The sequence below is a fragment of the Drosophila obscura genome, unplaced genomic scaffold (genome assembly GCF_018151105.1).
Source record: "Drosophila obscura isolate BZ-5 IFL unplaced genomic scaffold, ASM1815110v1 contig_200, whole genome shotgun sequence".
Classification (NCBI taxonomy): Eukaryota; Metazoa; Arthropoda; class Insecta; order Diptera; family Drosophilidae; genus Drosophila; species Drosophila obscura.
The window spans coordinates 1,637,662-1,655,290 of record NW_024542791.1 but is presented as its reverse complement, the minus strand read 5'-3'; the positions used below and the strand labels follow the sequence as shown (position 1 = coordinate 1,655,290).

The 17,629-nt window shown below is 43.5% G+C and overlaps 3 protein-coding genes across 3 annotated transcripts; 1 reads left to right on the top strand and 2 right to left on the bottom strand.

The window, feature by feature from the left end:
* Positions 1-5: 5 nt before the first annotated feature.
* On the bottom strand, positions 6-1,778 carry LOC111069103 (L-2-hydroxyglutarate dehydrogenase, mitochondrial). The gene is made up of 3 exons (XM_022358996.2): positions 1,450-1,778; positions 510-1,370; positions 6-445 (listed from the first exon to the last, which is right to left on the bottom strand). The coding sequence occupies exons 1-3, from the start codon at positions 1,575-1,577 to the stop codon at positions 58-60; spliced, it is 1,377 nt and encodes a 458-aa protein (XP_022214688.2). The 5' UTR covers positions 1,578-1,778; the 3' UTR covers positions 6-57.
* A 328-nt stretch (positions 1,779-2,106) lies between these two features.
* On the top strand, positions 2,107-5,379 carry LOC111069101 (zinc finger protein 574). Its single transcript, XM_022358994.2, has 2 exons — positions 2,107-2,390; positions 2,449-5,379. The coding sequence occupies exons 1-2, from the start codon at positions 2,320-2,322 to the stop codon at positions 4,754-4,756; spliced, it is 2,379 nt and encodes a 792-aa protein (XP_022214686.2). The 5' UTR covers positions 2,107-2,319; the 3' UTR covers positions 4,757-5,379.
* Positions 5,380-5,827: 448 nt separating this feature from the next.
* On the bottom strand, positions 5,828-17,393 carry LOC111069096 (EF-hand domain-containing protein D2 homolog). The gene is made up of 2 exons (XM_022358988.2): positions 16,759-17,393; positions 5,828-6,269 (listed from the first exon to the last, which is right to left on the bottom strand). The coding sequence occupies exons 1-2, from the start codon at positions 17,013-17,015 to the stop codon at positions 5,855-5,857; spliced, it is 672 nt and encodes a 223-aa protein (XP_022214680.1). The 5' UTR covers positions 17,016-17,393; the 3' UTR covers positions 5,828-5,854.
* Positions 17,394-17,629: the final 236 nt, after the last annotated feature.

The window sequence follows — 17,629 nt, the reverse complement described above, 5'->3', positions numbered from 1 at the left end:
AATGCTTAGGATCAAATTAACAAACATATTTCACGTCAGTATGGGAATCTTCAGCCCTCACTTGCCAATGGAAAATTCCCCCTCAATCTTATCGGCAATCATTTTGGCAATGGCCAAACTGCTGGTGGCACCCGGCGATGGTGCATTACGGCAATGGAGGACACGCTTGGCCAAAGCACCTGAACCAACGCCACGATCAAAGACAAAATCATCGACCAGATTACCCTCCAGATCCATGGCCTGGGCACGCACACCCGCCGGACCACGTTGGATGTCGTATTCGGTGATGTCGGGTATGTACTTCTGCAGGGCCTTGATCTGCAGATTGATGAACGCCGACTTGGACATTTCGCTCACGCCAAAGCCAATGTATTTGCTGGCCATCTTCAGGAAGCCGGGATAGCGCAGGGCATCAAAGAGCTCAAAGAGATTGATGTCGCCCCAGCTATAAGCAAAAAAGGAATCAGAATCAGCACAAGTTCATTAAATGAAGCAGACTGCCCACTCACGTGTAACCCTCCCGCTTGAGGGCCAGCACAGCGTTGGGTCCCAGCCAAATGGATCCATCCATGCGCGGCGTAAAGTGCACGCCCAGGAAGGGGAATCGTGGATCTGGCACCGGGTAGATGTTGCCCTTCACCATGTGCTGTTTCTCCTTGGACAGCAACAAGTATTCACCGCGGAAGGGCACAATGCGCGGATCCTTGGGACAGCCCGTCTTCTCGGCCAGCAAATCGGACTGCAGGCCACCGCAGGTGAGGACATTCTTGGTGCGTACCAACTGACCCGGCTTCGAGCCATGAATGGTCACTGGATAGTCGGCGCTGCCCTCCTTCGTTTCGCTGAACTTTGTGACATTGTAGTCCAGATAAATGCGACCCCCAGCATGCTTAAAGTCCTCGCCATAGTGCTCCGTGACCAAAGCCCAGTCCACAATGCCAGTGTGTGGACTGTGAAGAGCTTTAATGCCTTTGCAGAAGGGCTCAATCTCACGGATGGCATCCCCTTCGATCATCTTGAGATCGGGCACTTTGTTGGCAATGCCACGCTGCTGCAGATCCTCCAGCAGCTTGACCTCCTTCTCATCGGTGGCCACAATCAGTTTGCCGCATTTCTTGTACGGAATCTTGCGCTCATCCAGATATTTGTATGCCAAATTCAGTCCCTCCACGCAGAGGCGGGCCTTCAGAGTGCCTGGCTTGTAGTAGATGCCGGCATGGATGACTCCCGAATTGTGTCCACTCTGATGGAATGCCAGTTTGGGCTCCTTCTCCAGAATGGCCACCTTCAGCGTGGGATGCCGCAGTAGAATCTCTCGGGCAGAAGCCGCACCCACAATACCGCCGCCGACCACAACCAGATCGTAATCTCTATTGGGTGGGGTGGGAGAGGGCAGCATTATTACCTCACACGCGCCATCGAAATGGAACTTATCTATGAATTTCTTACCCAGCGTTGGACGAGGAGCTTTGCCACCGTTTGTGCGCTGCGGTGGCTGTCGTTGCACCACCGGCATTGGCCAAGCCACGTCCGAACAGTGGACCACCCACTTGTAACAGTTGTCGCACCTGTGCCATTATTCGTCCGTTCACTTTGTACGTTTTTCTATGTCAAAGACCTTGTCTGACCTTGCCCAAAAGTGTATGTACTAACCGCCACCGCACGAGCAGAGAGACTAAAGCAGCAGCAACCAGTGGAAGAATTTCGTGGGGCGAGAACAAATATGCTTATGGGGGCCGCAGCCTAGACGATATACACGGGGAATCGTCATAAAGCGTTAATTGATAAGTGTTCTTGGGAGAGAAATGGGTGGGTTGGGTGGCGGGGGTAACATCTGCTCATATCAGCTGTTCCTACCCTTGCAGATAGTACTATAATTTTGAGGAAATGTTTGCAATGCAGAGCGTAACGGATCTTTGAAACTGTTTAGCATAGGGGGTCGATGTTTTCTTGCATTCTTGTCATTCATGTCTCAGTTTTCGAAAAAAAAACTTTGTTGTTTCTGAAGGCATTTCAACAAAACTCAAGAAGATGTATTTTCATGAATTTATTTATATCTAAGTAAAATTATTACAAAATCGGACACTAATTATTTTGATTCCATAGCAACGATCAATCAGAAAGGGTATATAAGTGTCGGCACTCTATTGGTCCACTTGGTATTGTATGGGCATCCGTCGCTTTACAACACTAACCACACGAATGTCAAAACTAAAACAGCTGTTGAACGGAATTTTTTGCATTAATTTTAATAAACAAAACAAATTGTTAAACTATTGCGAATTGGAGCTTATAGTCTGCTAGTGGCCTTACCGAGACATGCCCGCCTATTGCGCGGTGGTCAATTGCAACGATAAATATGCGCACGCCAGCAGTATTTCATTCCACAAGTGGGTTGCTCCCCAGTAAAAAATTGTAAAGCAACTTTTGACCATTTTTATCTTCTAGATTCCCCTTCAAGCGAAAGGATTTGTTCCAAAAGTGGAAGGAATTTACGCAACGTAGTGCCCAATGGATGCCATCCAGGTGGAGTGCTGTGTGCAGTCGCCATTTCGTGGATACGGATTTCAGTTGCAGCCATAACCGGAAAACACTTAAAAAGAATGCAGTGCCTTCAGTGCGTTTGCCGGACTCGGGATCATTGAATGTGGTTGTGGAGCAGGTGACCAACAGTCGATGGCAGGAGTCTGCCTGCAAGCAGACGCTGTCCAGCGCGGCCGAGGCTCCAGCCAGTGGAACAAAGGGCACCTGTCGCTTCTGCGGTTCGTCTGCCATGGATTGTATCTCGTTTGACAACAGTTTCGAGCTCTTTGGCATGATTCAGAAGTGCTTTCCCACACTCCAAATCCTGCAGGATGATACCCTGCCCAAGGATATTTGCTCGGAGTGCTACAAGCAGCTGGAGCGCTTCTCCCAATTCATCGATGTGGTGTTGCAGACACAAAGCGAACTGCAGCGGAAATACCGCCGTCAGCTGAAGATTAAGCAGGAGCCACTGGTGCGTGTGAAGCAGGAGGCCTGCGAGAGCCTGGACAATCTCTTTCCCGATGAACTGGACATGGCCTTGGACGATGGATGCGACCATGAGCCCGGCACCAACGATGAGACGGAACAGAAGTTCCAATTCTGCGATTTTCCCATGCTGAATGCCCAGGACATAATAAACAACTGTGATATCATGGAGATAATTAATCTAGATGATCCGTTTATCAACATACCAGACGATGCGGATGTGGGCCAGTCCCAGGCGAAGCAGTCGCGCACCTCCGGGGATCTGCCGTCGGCCAATGAGATGCTCCAATCGGAGCTGCTCAACGAAGAGCACAATTATGCCAAGGAGGACTGGGTGCTGCCGCCGCATCAGTACAAAACGGAGAAGGTGGAAGGTGTCGAGGCGGCTGAACAGCCTCCACCGCTGTTGCTGCCACCGCCGCCGCCGCCCGCGCCCACATCTGCTCCAGAGCCTCGTTCCTGCAAGCCCATTGTGACGAATGTCAGTCAGATACCCAACCAAATGCTGTGCGAACTGCTGCCGCCGCCACCGGCTGCACCGCCCAAGCCCAACATTGTGGTGCTCAACGACAGCGTGGTGCAGTCCTCGGCCGCCTTTCGGCTGCACAACTGCAGCCTCTGCACGGCCAAGTTCATTACGGTGGATGGTCTAAGTCAGCATTACACGCACGCCCACAGCACACCCACACCGATGGTGAGTGTGCCACCCTTGAACATCAGCCTGCCCAGCATGCCAACGAATCAGCTCAAACTGGAGGCCAGCGGCTGCTCTGTGGGCCTGACGGCCACACCACAGAATGAGTACTGGCAACCAGACTGGCAGAACACCGCCGCGGCAGCCAGTCCGCTGCCCACTCAGCTGCCGGCCAAGAAAAAGATCGACATACTGGACATGCAGCGCAGTTTTCTGCATCACAACGATCTCATACCGACAGCAGCACAGCTGACAACGGCGGCGCCAGTGGCGGTGCATCTTGCCACAGACCCTCAACTGGCGGTGGTCACGGCCAATCTGGCCAAGTTGGCCTTCCAGTATCGTCGTCTGCAGCGAAAGTGCAGGATACTGAAGCATACGACGCAACGCAACCCGAACCGACATCGCTGTGGCCAGTGCGGAAGAGGATTTGGCAGCCTGCAGCGACTGCTACTGCATCGGCAACTGAAGCGTCACTTTCCCAAGCTGAATCGTCCCTTTGCCGCCAGATGCTGCGGCTGTCTGAAGCTGTTCAACTCGCGTCTGGGTCTGCACCAGCATATGCGCTACATTTGTCAGTCCCTGTCGCTGCGAAGCACGCGGCGTCTGCAGAGTTTCAAGTGCCGTCACTGCCAGGCCATTACCTTCACTCATTGGCGACTCTATCGTCGGCACGAGCTCAAGTGCCGACCACGCCAGTCCCCGTCCAAGGCAAAGGTTCAGACAAAGTCGCGGCGAGCCGTTGTCGCCCAATCGCAAATGCAAACGGCAACTGTGACCACCACCTACGCCTGCAGCGTGTGCAAGAAGTCATTCGGATCGCTCAGTGGCCTGAGACAGCATGACATCACCCACACGACGGAGCGACAGCACAAGTGTGGCATCTGTGAGCGTGTCTTTAAGCGACGCAACGGCCTTTCGCAGCACATCAAGGGCTACCACCTACAGCTCAAGCCACACGAGTGTCCAGTGTGTAGGCACTGCTATGCCCTCAAGTGCGATATGCTGAGATGCAGACACTCCCAGCATCGCGGTGGGGCAGGAGAGTGAGCCAGAAACGAGAAGGAAAATTTGCTTCAGTTTGCTGTTGAAAGGTAGTGCGCTGTAATGGTTCTATATGTCAGCGCTGTGAGCTCCATGGAGCTCCAAGGGGTGCCTGCGCTTAGTGGCCTCAACCTCGAAGGCGATGAAGAGTTCTCATTGGCATGGAGCTCTTTGCCTTACGGGGGGGCACTTAGGTTAAAAAGATTTACGATATTGAAATCCCTTAAAAAACGACTAGTATTAATAGAAAATAAATAATAATAAGAGAATTAAATAGTTAAATCATATTATTTGTATTATATACATTTATTTATCAATTTATTCAGTTTGCGTTATAAGTTGTTGCGCTCACTAAAAGTATATTTTGTATTTTGTATTCATATTCATGTTTAATGCATTAGTATTGCTTTTAATTGCTTAATTTAAAATATGAAAATACTGAAATTTGAAACTTAAATTGCATAAATTCCGATTTGTAAACAAAAAAATTGAATATCCAACAAAGGGTTATTTTCATATATACAAAGAAGGTTGGAGAAAAGTTTGTTTATGGTTTGCTTAACAACATTAAATCTATTAGAATTCACATATTTTATTTAAACACAAAGAAATAAAAAAATGGCACTACAATTAAAAATTGCAATCAAAAAGAATAAAAAGTTAGTGAAAATACAAAAAAAAAAACTGAACATAAAACAAAGCAAAATTTCAAAGAACATAATAAAAAAAAAAACAGAGCGAAAAGAAACGAAAAAACTAAAACATTTTCCCCACTTAAATCAAAGTTTAACTTAAATTATAAGTATATAACTTAGGCATTTGGTATGGATCGTTTATCTATGTATGTAGTAGGTATATGTATGTTTTATGTATGTCGTATGTATGTATATATGGACGATTAATATGGGATATTGAATTACAGTAAGTAGTACTCGTATGTGATGTGCTTGATGCTTGAAAAATGCCTTCTCCTGGCTGCTCCCGGCTGCTCCTGCCTGCGTGCAGCTCCTCCTAAGATTAGTTCCACATTTTGTTTAACCTACGCCCAAAAAAGCATTACGCGCTAGACTACAAAAGGGGGGTGGTGAGGGAGGTAGGCTCTTTTTATTGGAAAATCGCCGCCCGCTGCTGGAACTGCTGCCGGCGCTGTAAACGCTCCTCCTCCTCGCGACGGCGATCCTCCTGCTCCTGCCGTATCTCATCATGGAACTTGTTCGTCCTCAGCTGCTGCTCGATCTTCGCCTCAAAGAAGTTCTTGGCACCACTGACGCCCACCTGATCCACATCGATTTCGGTGAGGCGAGCCAACTGATTCAGACCCGATTCGCTGTCCAGCTCGCCGGCCTGGGCCTTGCGATAAATCAGCAGAAACTCACGGAACGAGATCTTGCCATCGTTGTCCTCATCCACTTCGGCAATCATTTTCTTGAGCCCCAAATGGGTTTGCGGTGCACCCAGTTTCTCCATCATGAACTTGAGCTCATTTAGGTCCAAGAAACCATCGCGAGCCGTGTCATAGCTGCAAAAGGAACGAGCAGAACAAAAATGCAAATCAATTAGTCAATAAAGCATAAAGATAGAACGTTAGAAGGGAAATGTCATTGACCCACAGACACGCAACGAGACGAGAGACCCCTCAATGCTACTGTGGGGGTGTTGGGGCATAAGCAATCGATAATGCAAACGCGGCTGCAGCAGGCACAGGCGTCAGAGGTCAGAGTTGGCAACCCAATTTCAGGCTAAATTATCCAGCAATTTAAGCCTTGCATAAAGAGCAAAGAGAATAAAATTAACAAGGGGTTTCGTGACGCCCACAAAAGCGGTTCGTTGGAAAAAGAGCAAGGGAATCTTAAATAAGCGACAGTCCGCGTCTTGCGTATGTATGCAATAATTAGAATGAATTCTATTTAATTATTTAGTTAACAATTATATGCTAATTAAATCTGAAGATATTATCATTAAATTGGCTCTAAATTAATCAATTTTAGTTCCATAAAAACAGACCTTTGCTAAATAAATTGCAATTTAACAGCTGGAGTTGACAGAAAGCTGGCAGACGTAATTTAAACCAAGCAAAATAACAAACACCTCACACAATAACAACATTTTCAACAGCAACAATAGGAGCACACAAAAAGCATTGCCAATTGTCACATTGATGCAATCCGACAGTAGCTATTTGAGAAAACACAGAGAAAACGAGAGAGAGAGAGATGTTGAAGCCATGGGAGAGTGCTGCAATTGAAGTTAATTAGAGGCAGGCATGGTAAAGGGCAAACTATAATTATGGCATAGAAGCCTAAACCTCTAAGGGGCTATTGCTGAGCATAGTTTCATCTGCAGAAAGGTAAGGTGGGTAGGAAGGAAAATTAATCACATTAAGCACATTAATTAATCTTTGATTTGATTATTTTAGCCTGGTCCAAGTTCAAGAATACCTTGTTTCTTATTACAGTAAACAATACTGCAGTATCCTGCAATTTACAGTGCTTTATATAGATGGTCAAACTATATTCTATATTCTTTATTTATTTTTTTGCAGCGATCTGACAGTACAGAGTTTGCGGTCGAATCATCAATAAATTAACTCGATTTATGCTCTCTATCTACGAGTGGGGTATTATCGTTTACATTTCCCTTGGGGGGGTTCAATGCCCACACACTCAAAATTTGGCAAAGTCAAAAGTTCAAGCGTTTGCTTCCGTTTGACTTCCGACAGTAGTGTTCGTATGTGGGCAGGAAATTGTGGATAAAAATGTAAATAAAAACCCATTTACCCATCTAATTGTGTAATATATTAAAAGAGAAAACACCAGATCGCGTGAGCAGTCGAATCGAGTCGAGTCTTGTGGCAGATGAGTAAACCAGAGAGGGAATATCTATCAGGCAACAATGGTGGCGGAAACAAGTTAGTTGCACAGGCTTACTCGACCTTGCCGCCTTGCAGCAACTGAAGGATGTCGATGATGATGATGATGACAACAACTAGAAACGAGTCAAACTAGTTCGGGTACCTGCCGCTCTCTAGCTAAAAATACTACAAACTAAAACTAAAATGCAAGTGGCCCCCCCCCACACAAGGCCAGACCAGATCTCACAGCCTGGAAGGAAGCCCGGCTGGCTCTCCGCTCGCTCGTCTGGACAACACTTCACAGATGAACATTACACAAATCGTTAGGCAATAGAGATACTCGTACAACAGCAGCCAGTGCCACTTCCACTGTCAGTCAACTTTCAGTTTCGATTTCAATTAGAAGCGACGTAATGCCGGGTGCTCACAGAAGAGAAATAATTTGTAAAAAAAAAAAGAAAAAAGAAAGAGAAAAAAAAACTACTATTAATAAAGTTTCGCTTTCGTTCGGAAAGCTGGGGGGGATCTTCATAAATAATAAATAATTGTAAGAGTGCGAGTATCTGTATCGACAAATTGCGTGATTGTGCAAAGGCATTAAGGAGAGGCAAAGCAAAGAAAGATAGTGAAAGTAATTAAAAGAGTTGGTGGGTTGGTTGGATGGTTGGATGTGGATGGGGGAATCATCTCTCAAGCGTGATGATGGAAAGGTGTCACTCGTGTATTTTAAGCGCCGACAAAGATGGGCAATTAATTTGTGGCTGTCTGCCGCAGTGTTACGCCGTCTTTAATTAACTTCAATTGCACTCTCCCATGGCTCTTTCTCTCTTGTGTTGTGTATTTTCTGTTGGATTGCGTCAATGTGACAATTGGCAATGCTGTTTTGTGTGTGGTCCCATTGTTGCTGTTTTTGTTGTGTGAGAGGTGTTTGCTTTCATTTAAATTACGTCTTCCCGCCGCTTTCTGGCAATTCCAGCTGTTCAAATGCAATTAATTTAACGTAGATCTGTGTTTATTAAACTATAATTTATCTATTTAGCAGGGAGTATCTGTGGGTGTGTGGAACTGCACCACATCTCCCGCCCTGGCACCTGCTGTGGTCGATGTGTGGTAACACTTACACCCCCCTCCCAGCCAGTGGATCCCCATTTACCCTAATTTTTATCGATTGTTTTCATTCCAATGAATCGAATCGAAACTTCACACTTCCTCCAGCAAGTTATTTCTGGTTTGGGGGGTGTTGATGGGCCTAAACAAATCTTTATGCCTCATTGCATGTTGTGGCAGGGCATGCGATTTTCCTTTTCAATTTCAATTTTCCTTTATCTTTATAGTTATTTCGTGTACAGTTCAACAAATAACGGGGTCAGCCGGCCATTGTTAGTGTTGGTTTTCGTTCGTTCGTTCGTACATTGTTGTTTATGCATTGCCGCAATTTGCATCGTAAATTTTTATCTATGTTTCCATGTTTTTTTTTCTACATACGAGTACTCGCAAGTGTTCGAGTACTCGGCCGCCTTCTGGGGCTCTGCTGCTGCTGCTGCTGCCGCCACAAGTTGCAATTATCGAACATACAGCACATACGGAGTGCCTCGTACTCGCATAGGCTCTTCTTTATTAGCAACTTAATGCATCGCTATTGTCCGTGTCCAACAGTGAATGAAGTGTGCTTTAAGCTACAGGTTGTACTTCTCTAAAGGGAAGCTACTCTAAATTTCATACTACACCCTTATTTATTCCAAATTGAGTGCAAATTTCGAAGAAAAATTCTGGAACATTTGCAAATATTTTCCCCTGCAATCAAATTATTCAAATTGCTTTAATTTTGAACGGAAAATCTTGATTGATGTGCACCAAAAAACTATGCAAATTCAATTTTTATTTAAACCCGAAAGGTCATTCTTAATTGGTTGTATTTTTGCGTTACATTTAAAGGTACAAAAGTCAAGTGGAGCAAGTAGAGGATTGAAGGGAATAAAATTATCCAGAGTCTCCTAATAAATTTGGTTTAATTAAAACAAGAAAAGTTATTACAATAAACTATGGAATGGAAAGAAAATTGAGTCTCAAAAGTTTGTTTCGAAAACTGAAACTTTATAAATAATAATTTATAATTATAAATATATCATTGATGTTTTTTCTATAGCCAAAGAAATATTTTCGGATTTCATTAATGAATTTCCAGAGATTACAAAAAATATTATTCACGTGATACTACCCTTAGAGGATTAACACGATATTCCCACCTTATATTCCAATGCTAATTTCAGATAGACTTTCGTTTGTGCTACAGAAGCTTTACTGTAATTGGTTTGGTCTCGCTTTTTGCTCAAGCTTTTGATGTTCGAAGCAGGTTAATGCCAAAGGGAGAGCGGGAGGAAGTGAGTGAGGGACAGAGACACACACACACACGCACACACACATCACATGAATGGATAATCGCATACAAAACGATAATATTTGCCGCTTCTTTTGTTGTTGTTGTTGTTTTTGTTTGCAGTTAGAAAACGCGTCATGTTCTTGAACTTTATTGTAACGGTGCTTTATGGGTTTTGTAAGTCTTTGAAATGCACTGCACGAAAGGTTTCATCATATGCAGTGGAGGAAGGGAGGGGTCTTCCTCTTTAATCTATTGTATTATTGTAACCCCGATAGAAGGAGAAATACTCGTACTCGTACTCGTACTGGTGCTGGTGCTGGGTATGTATGAAAGCTGTGTGTATGATGCGATGTCTCTTGCATACCCAATTGCTTGTTTATTTCGCTCATCACGAACACAGACACGACTCGAGGTCTTTTTTGGATCGTTTCTCACTCATTTCGAAACCAAACATGCACCTGTGCACATGGCCTACACAAATATACAAAAATACAACGAGCATTGGTACACCTGTATCCACTCGTACTCGTACTCGTATATTTATGCTTGTAAAAGATGTAAAATTGTTAATCAATAGGAAAACATTGATTGTTTTTATTTTTTGGTTCTAGAGCTGGCAGATTGCGGGTATTTTTGGTAGGTCTTTAACGAGCTCCAAAATTTACAATCTTTTATAATTTTTGTAGATCAATGTACATTTTGTTCCGGGGAGTAGGATTAAGAGAAAGATCTGTTTAGTCTTTAAATGAAGTAATGCACTTTGGTGCGTCTCATTTCACTACATTGAAGATAAATCAAATAAAATAGAAAATATCTAATCTCCATTATTCTGTACTCCATCAGAAAATCCGTAGCTGTTGTAAGAATTAAAAAAAATGTTTATATTTTTAAAGATAATCCAAGAAAACTTTATAATTCTGAGATATTTATTTTCTACATCATTCAGAACAGTTAAAAAAAATGGGATTATATTTGTTCTATCCTAACAATCATTCCTTAGGGTAATCCTTAATTTGTGTATACCCCACGCTATCCTTTAATATTGGCTGTTTCACTTCCTTTTTCAGACCCCCAAAGATGCTTGATAAGTGTAATCCCCAGACTCCATTATCTCTTCTCCGTACTGCTCCTACTCACCCCACATAATGGTCATAAAATATGTGTGTATTGGACCTGCCGACCAAAAATAAACTCTGCATATTTTGACATTTCGAAATTGGAGCAAACAACAGCCAGCAAATGGGTAGAGTAAGTAGGCAGGGGTAAAAGGCGTTGCGTGGGTCGGTTGCTTGCTTATTTTTAGTACGAGTATTTGCTGCAGGAAGCAAGAAGCAGCAGCAGCAGCAGCAGCAGCAGCAGTAGCAGCAACATTTACTCATCGTAGAGCTGTTCTTATCGGCATGCATCAGGGCTGTGAGCCAAATCAAACAACCGAACAAAGAGTGAATAAGTAAATGTGAATTGTAAATGCAATGACTAATTGCAACATGTTAGGGGGCACAATGAATGATGATCGCAGTCGTTCGTCGTTCGTGCTGCATTATGCCTGCTCGTACACACACATAATTTGATATTTCCTCAATTGAGTGGACAACACTCGTAACAACTACACTGGCTGGCGATTGCCGGACTGCTGGGACTGCTGGACTGCTGGGACTGCTGGGATGTCACTGTCATCCACAGCAATGTGCGCGTAAAATGTAATCACAATGCGCACAATGAGGCATCGATGGAGTGGACATGCCACATGGACTTGTGGCAGCAGGGGAAGAAGGAAGAGCAGCTCTTGTCATTTGTCCATTGGTTTAACTATTTGATTGTACTCTTATATAGGGTATTATGATATTTGTTAGATATTTGTAGCGTTCAGAGAGAGAGATGGAATTGTAAGCGTAACTTATATATTTATGTTCTGGAACAAGATGAAACAATTAGTTTCTCCTTTTCTATGTGCTTTGTTCTGTTTTCATAGAAAAGGTTGTATCACAAAGTGATTTTAGAGTAGTTCTAACTAATATTTAAATGGGGATTTCCAGCCATCCAGCCATTCACGGTAAGGCCATCTCCAAGTGAAATATGATATACGAAATTTTCGCAATTTTATATCATTTTTTTTTTTGCCATAAACCCCGTTTGTTGGAATTAATCTGTATATTGTTTATAAGAATCGACAGCTGTCTTAAGAAACCATCTGTCGATAGTACATGGACTCATAAATGTGTGATATTTGATCTATGGATGACTATATTATCCAATATGTGCTATAAAAAAATATAGGAAAATATTCCGCTGAATCTCTTACATAATTTGTGACTTAAAACAGTTTGATAGCTGATTCCCACGAACTGCAAGAGCATAAATTGTTCGGTGTGCTGTGCCCAATGCTTTCTTCCATCATTCAATTCATTTATTTTGCAATTTTCTGTATGAACAAACCAGACTGCTGGTCGCCACAAAGCGTTGCCTGCTTCTCCTGCCTCCCCACTCTCCAGTTCCACTCAAAACTCGTGGCACAATCTGCACTTTTTGGCCAAATGCAAAAAAGGTCGCGACGCGTTGCGCACATGTGTGCGGAAATAATTACAAGCGGAGGCTGTGGCTGTGTGGCCCCGGAAGCGAGCACTGGAAACGATAATGCATTGTTATCGATTGGCCAAAAACCTGCATATCTGCATCAACACAGTCAGATGTCAGATACGTAATGCAGATGTGACTCCTCTATGGCACCTCTATGGCAATGCGGGCAAAGGCTGTGGCTGCACATCAAGACTTATGCAAACAACTAGCTGGATGTCAGTGAACCCTAGAGGAGGCGCACATTTTCAGCTCACTTTGGGTGTGTACGCGTATGCGTTGGGACAGTACAGTGAAAGCTCTTTTGGTGGGAAAATTTCAGGATAAGTATTATCCAAAGGAGAACATTTTTCGATAGATTCTGACTTGGATATTTATTTGTTGGGCAATTTAGGCAAAAGAGTATATTCTACAGATATTTAAAAAAAAAAATTTCACCTAAAATAAGTAAATAAAAATAAAGATTGTCAAAGAAATTTCGGCATAAAAGGATATTATTTTCGAAGAAAGTAAATCTACAATAACTTTTTGGAATATCTGAAATAAATTTCTATGGGAAATGGGAAATTTCTACACCAAGTCAATGTTATTTGCAATCTTGAGCTTCGATTGAAAGTACCGAGAGAGGTGACAGAGAGGTGTCCACATGCAGAGCTTTTTCTGTCATTGAGAGCCTCCACTGTACACTGTGCATATAAATGCTAAGAGGTACATACATATATGCACACACATTTCAAGAACCTACTTGCTGCAATTGTCCTGAAATGTGCAACAATGGAACAACCCCCTGTGCCACATATAATTTGCGTAACACAGGAGGGAACTACGTAAGTAAGTAAGTAAGGGGTTATGCCTCAGTGATACTTGCATTCATAGGGTGGTGGTGGTGGCAATGGCAATGGCTGTAGCAAAGGCAACATTCAACTTAATTAAAAGTTCTCTTTACCACAAAAGCCATCCCCCATTTGTATTGTAAAGTGCGTTGTCCATGAACTCAAATTGTAACCAGAGCGACGACATAGACACCCACAGATACAGGGGGAAAGGGGGTGGCACAAAGAGGCTTTTTTCCCCCCACTTACATGTAGCCATTATGTGCCACATATACCATAGATGTATGCATGCAAAAATTGAATTAAATTTACAACAGAAGTGCCACCGTACTACTGGACACTATAGTCATCATCATCATCATCGTTGGGTGGGTGGTGGTTTTCAGCAAAAGTTTACACAGGGATTTACAATGCTTATCAGCAAAGAACCAGACGACAGACAGTCTACACTCCCCCAGAAAGATGGGGAAACCAAAGGCGTCATTAAATGCATAATCGATACACGAACACTCCGTACCCTTAATCGTGTTCGTTTTCTGTATAAATTCTGCAGTTTATCGCCTTGCGGAAGTCTCTCGGACTCGCCCAACATCCATATAAATTTCAGCAGTAAAATGTGCGGAAAATGGCGCATTAAAAATAAAGGAAAAACAATCAGGAAATCATTTCATTCAGAGGGAAATCAACAGAAACGCATAAAGTAATGTAAGACGCTGTACACATTGCGTGTGGTTTGTGTGTCCGATGATAAAAATGGAACCAGAGCGCGGGAATAGCCCCATATGTATACCAAGCCCAGCAACTTATCACCCCACCACACACCACATATTTGGGCTTGGGTCCAAAATTGATGTCCGGTCCCTTCTTATCGGTTTAACTTTCCCAAAGACTTGAGAGAAGAATCTTCTATGACGTTGTTTATATTTGCTTTCATTTGTTTATTTGATCAGAATTTTTTGGTAATTCCAGGAATATTTTTTTCGCCATTTGCCTTTTCTTTTTACTGAATCAGTGGCAAAAAATTTGTTTTTGAACAACAAATTGAAGGCGTGACTCAGTTGAAGTTTTGGTGCTCGGTTTTGCTTTCATTTCATTGAATTGATGGCATATTTTAATTGAATTTTCAGGTTTTTGGTGCGCTGTAAATTTGCAAGTTTAGCACTTCCATCCCCCCATCCCTCTCTACCACTACATCAAAAGGTACGACGACAACGACGACCCCAACGTGACTGCAAATGCCAAGAGCCAGACGCTTTGTTAGCCGGTTTATGGATATCTAAATAATGCTCGTACAACAAAAACAAAAACCAGCAGATGAAGAAGCTTTGCGAGGAGCTGCTGTGGGTTCGAATGGGTTGACATTTGTCAGTGGCAGTAGAACTAGACTTCGGATTAACTTGTTAATATGTAAATTAAGATTAAAATTATGTTTATTTTAGTACGGATCTTGTACTGCGTGTTAAAAGATTTACAAAGGTAGATCCACGCTCTGGGTTTATAGACCATTTAGCAGCGTAGGTTCTGTTCAGGAATTCGGAATTTAATGTGAATTCAGGTGTCCAACTAAGCCGCTTAGTACTAGAATAGTCAATGAAATTATAGCTTCGACAGATTACCTAATCTAGAAGAAATGATTATTTTCTAACGATTCTTTCTAGAAGTCACAGTTTCGGTAGGTTTCTCCGCTGTCTCAAATGATTTTCCCAGTTTAAAGGCGCTTTAAATAGGTGTGCAATGATTTTAATTTTGGTCACCTTTTGGTGGTGTTGCAATGGGAGTAGCTACTCCTCTAAAAAGTCAAAAAACCTTCCATAAATCTATATAAATATTAAAAAATGTGCTGCAACATTCACTTACTATCATTCCTGCACCAAAATTTGTTTTATTTTGCACTAAAAAAGGAAAACAACAGCGCAACAAGAAAAAATTGCAATTACCTAACCAATTTTAGAGCTCGATTTTGGCCATGCCCAATTCCATTCGTCTTATACATGACATTAGCTAAATCCCAGACCAAAATACAACAACAACAAAAAAAAACCCCGCGACTGTTGCTGTTTGGAGCCCATTCTCAGAGGCTTAACCAGACCGTTTGGAGTTGTCTGTTTCTGTATCTGTGTGGCTCTGTGGGGCATTACAATTGCGGGGCACGTACGGGGCAGTGCCATAATGCAGCACAGACTAAAGTAAGAGACAGCTACGGGGTCTGTTTTTTTTTCTTTTTACTTCTTGGACAATTTGCCAATGCAGACGCCATGCCTGGAGTGACCCAAATGCGGCGCTGATTCACAAGAAGGTAACACCAGGAGTGTGTGTTTCCAGCTGCCAATTTGTCTGACAACAATAATACGAGTACATATGTATATCTAAAATATGACTAAAAGAAAGTGCAAAACAGGCGTCTGAAATCAATTCAGCGATGATAATTGGCCAGCCAGCCGTACAGGTTTAGGTACAGGTACAGGTGATTCACAGCCTCACTCCGCCTCAGGTGGAAGCGTGGAAAAATGTTGAATCAGCTACTGAGTGGACAGGTTCTGGGTTCTGAGTATTTTTCAGCTGAAAAACAGATAAAGTGGATGAGCTTTTGAGATAGTCCAGTCGTTATCATCATAGACCGACCTCTCTACTACGTGCCATTCCACTGCACACAAACAAATTTAAATAATGAAAAATTTCTAAAGATTAGCCAAAAGTCAGATTGCGCAATTATTCTGCGGTTGATTGGAAGGGGGGGAGCAAAAACGTTGTAATCAGATCTTTGGGGTATCAACCACAAGACTAGGAAAACCACAGCCAGAGACCCTCATCATTTTGGCTAGAAGGTGTTTGACGGTGCCTGACATTGTCGTTGGGGTGTAATCAGATATATTCACTCATATAATAAATGCAATCTGCAAGTGTTCGGCTGAAAAATCAGTCTTGAGTCATGGATCCGCCAGGCGACACGACTTGAAACCCCAAACGGAATAATCAAGCGACTGTGACAGTCGCCGTCGTCGTCGTTGTGGTGTGAGTCACGCCCCATTGCACACAGGCCAGGCCCAACAGCAGTAGCAGCGCAGCTTCTCCTTCGTCTGGTGTTAAATGCAATTTAGTTGCCCATTAGGCGCATGAGTTTTGAGTTTTCTTCTGGATTAATGGACATGGGAAAACTGCAGCGCCAGTTGGCTGCAGATACTCGAGGCACTGCCAGCTACTGAAAACTATCGCATTAGCCATTGAGTAGGCATCTCGAGAGACACAATCTCCACACCAAACTAGTCAAAGGAAAATCGAAAGAAAAAGAAAACACCCACACCCTCCCTCTTCTGCTGTGCTTACGGCCTTGACCGTGTCGCTGTCGGTGTCCATTTATGTATGTACTTACGTATTGAAGGTCTTTTGGTAGTCCTTGATTTGCTTGCGCGAAAACTCGTGAAATTCGGTATAGACATTGACCACCTTGTAGGTGCGTGGCACATCAATGCCGGCCTCCTGGGAGTCCATGATCTCCTGCCGGCGATTAAGGATGTGCGTCAGCTCGGAGCTGTCCGTATTGGTCGTGGTCGTTGTGGTGTTGGTTGTGGTGCTATCATCCACACTGCCGTTGCGCGAGGCTGACGAGGCATTCGAAGAGACGGACATTTTCTGTCAGGTTTTTCTGTTGTTTGGTTTTGTGCTGGAATTTATTTGCTTCGGTTGGAAGGCGTTGGCGACGGGGGAGACACACCCTCTGGGGACACACACGCACACACTGGCGACAGGAGATGATGGCAGGATACACACAGAAAAAAGCACACACCGATAGGCGGGGGCGTGGTGCAAAAAGGAGTTTCGGAACCTTGTCAAATTAATTTGCTTGGAATTTGAGGATATTTTTGCGCATCAAATGCCGGGACACACGTTTTGCAAGCAGGTTCTGTTCTTGTCTTATTGGAGCTTTTTTGTATTTCGCAGAAAATGCGCGCGAACGTCCGAACCAAACGGAATTTGAAAAACGAATGAGGCGGCAAAGGAAACGACGAAAAATGTAGCAAAGCAAAGCACGAAGAGGAGTGACCGTACACTAAAATTTAAAGAATACCAAAAAAATGTAGTGAACAATCGCACTTATATATCGATACATTAAATACTTTGAATTTGTCATCCTCAGCTTGCAGGTCGATATAGCCGAGTCTAGCTACGGAACGGCCAGAATTCTAATAGCGACGACTTTTCTTCTTGTTGACCCTGGATATCCTTTTTTTTAAGTTTATTCC

Bases quoted from the DNA above. Each gene is read 5' to 3' on its own strand.
- LOC111069103 (XM_022358996.2), bottom strand. From the start codon at position 1,577: ATGGCACAGGTGCGACAACTGTTACAAGTGGGTGGTCCACTGTTCGGA. The intron at 1,371-1,449 runs GTAAGAAATTCA...CCCACCCAATAG, and splicing joins AGCTCCTCGTCCAACGCTGG to AGATTACGATCTGGTTGTGG. The intron at 446-509 runs GTGAGTGGGCAG...TTTTGCTTATAG, and splicing joins CTCAAGCGGGAGGGTTACAC to CTGGGGCGACATCAATCTCT.
- LOC111069101 (XM_022358994.2), top strand. From the start codon at position 2,320: ATGCCCGCCTATTGCGCGGTGGTCAATTGCAACGATAAATATGCGCAC. The intron at 2,391-2,448 runs GTGGGTTGCTCC...TTTATCTTCTAG, and splicing joins AGCAGTATTTCATTCCACAA to ATTCCCCTTCAAGCGAAAGG.
- LOC111069096 (XM_022358988.2), bottom strand. From the start codon at position 17,015: ATGTCCGTCTCTTCGAATGCCTCGTCAGCCTCGCGCAACGGCAGTGTG. The intron at 6,270-16,758 runs GTAAGTACATAC...TTCCTTTTGCAG, and splicing joins TACCAAAAGACCTTCAATAC to CTATGACACGGCTCGCGATG.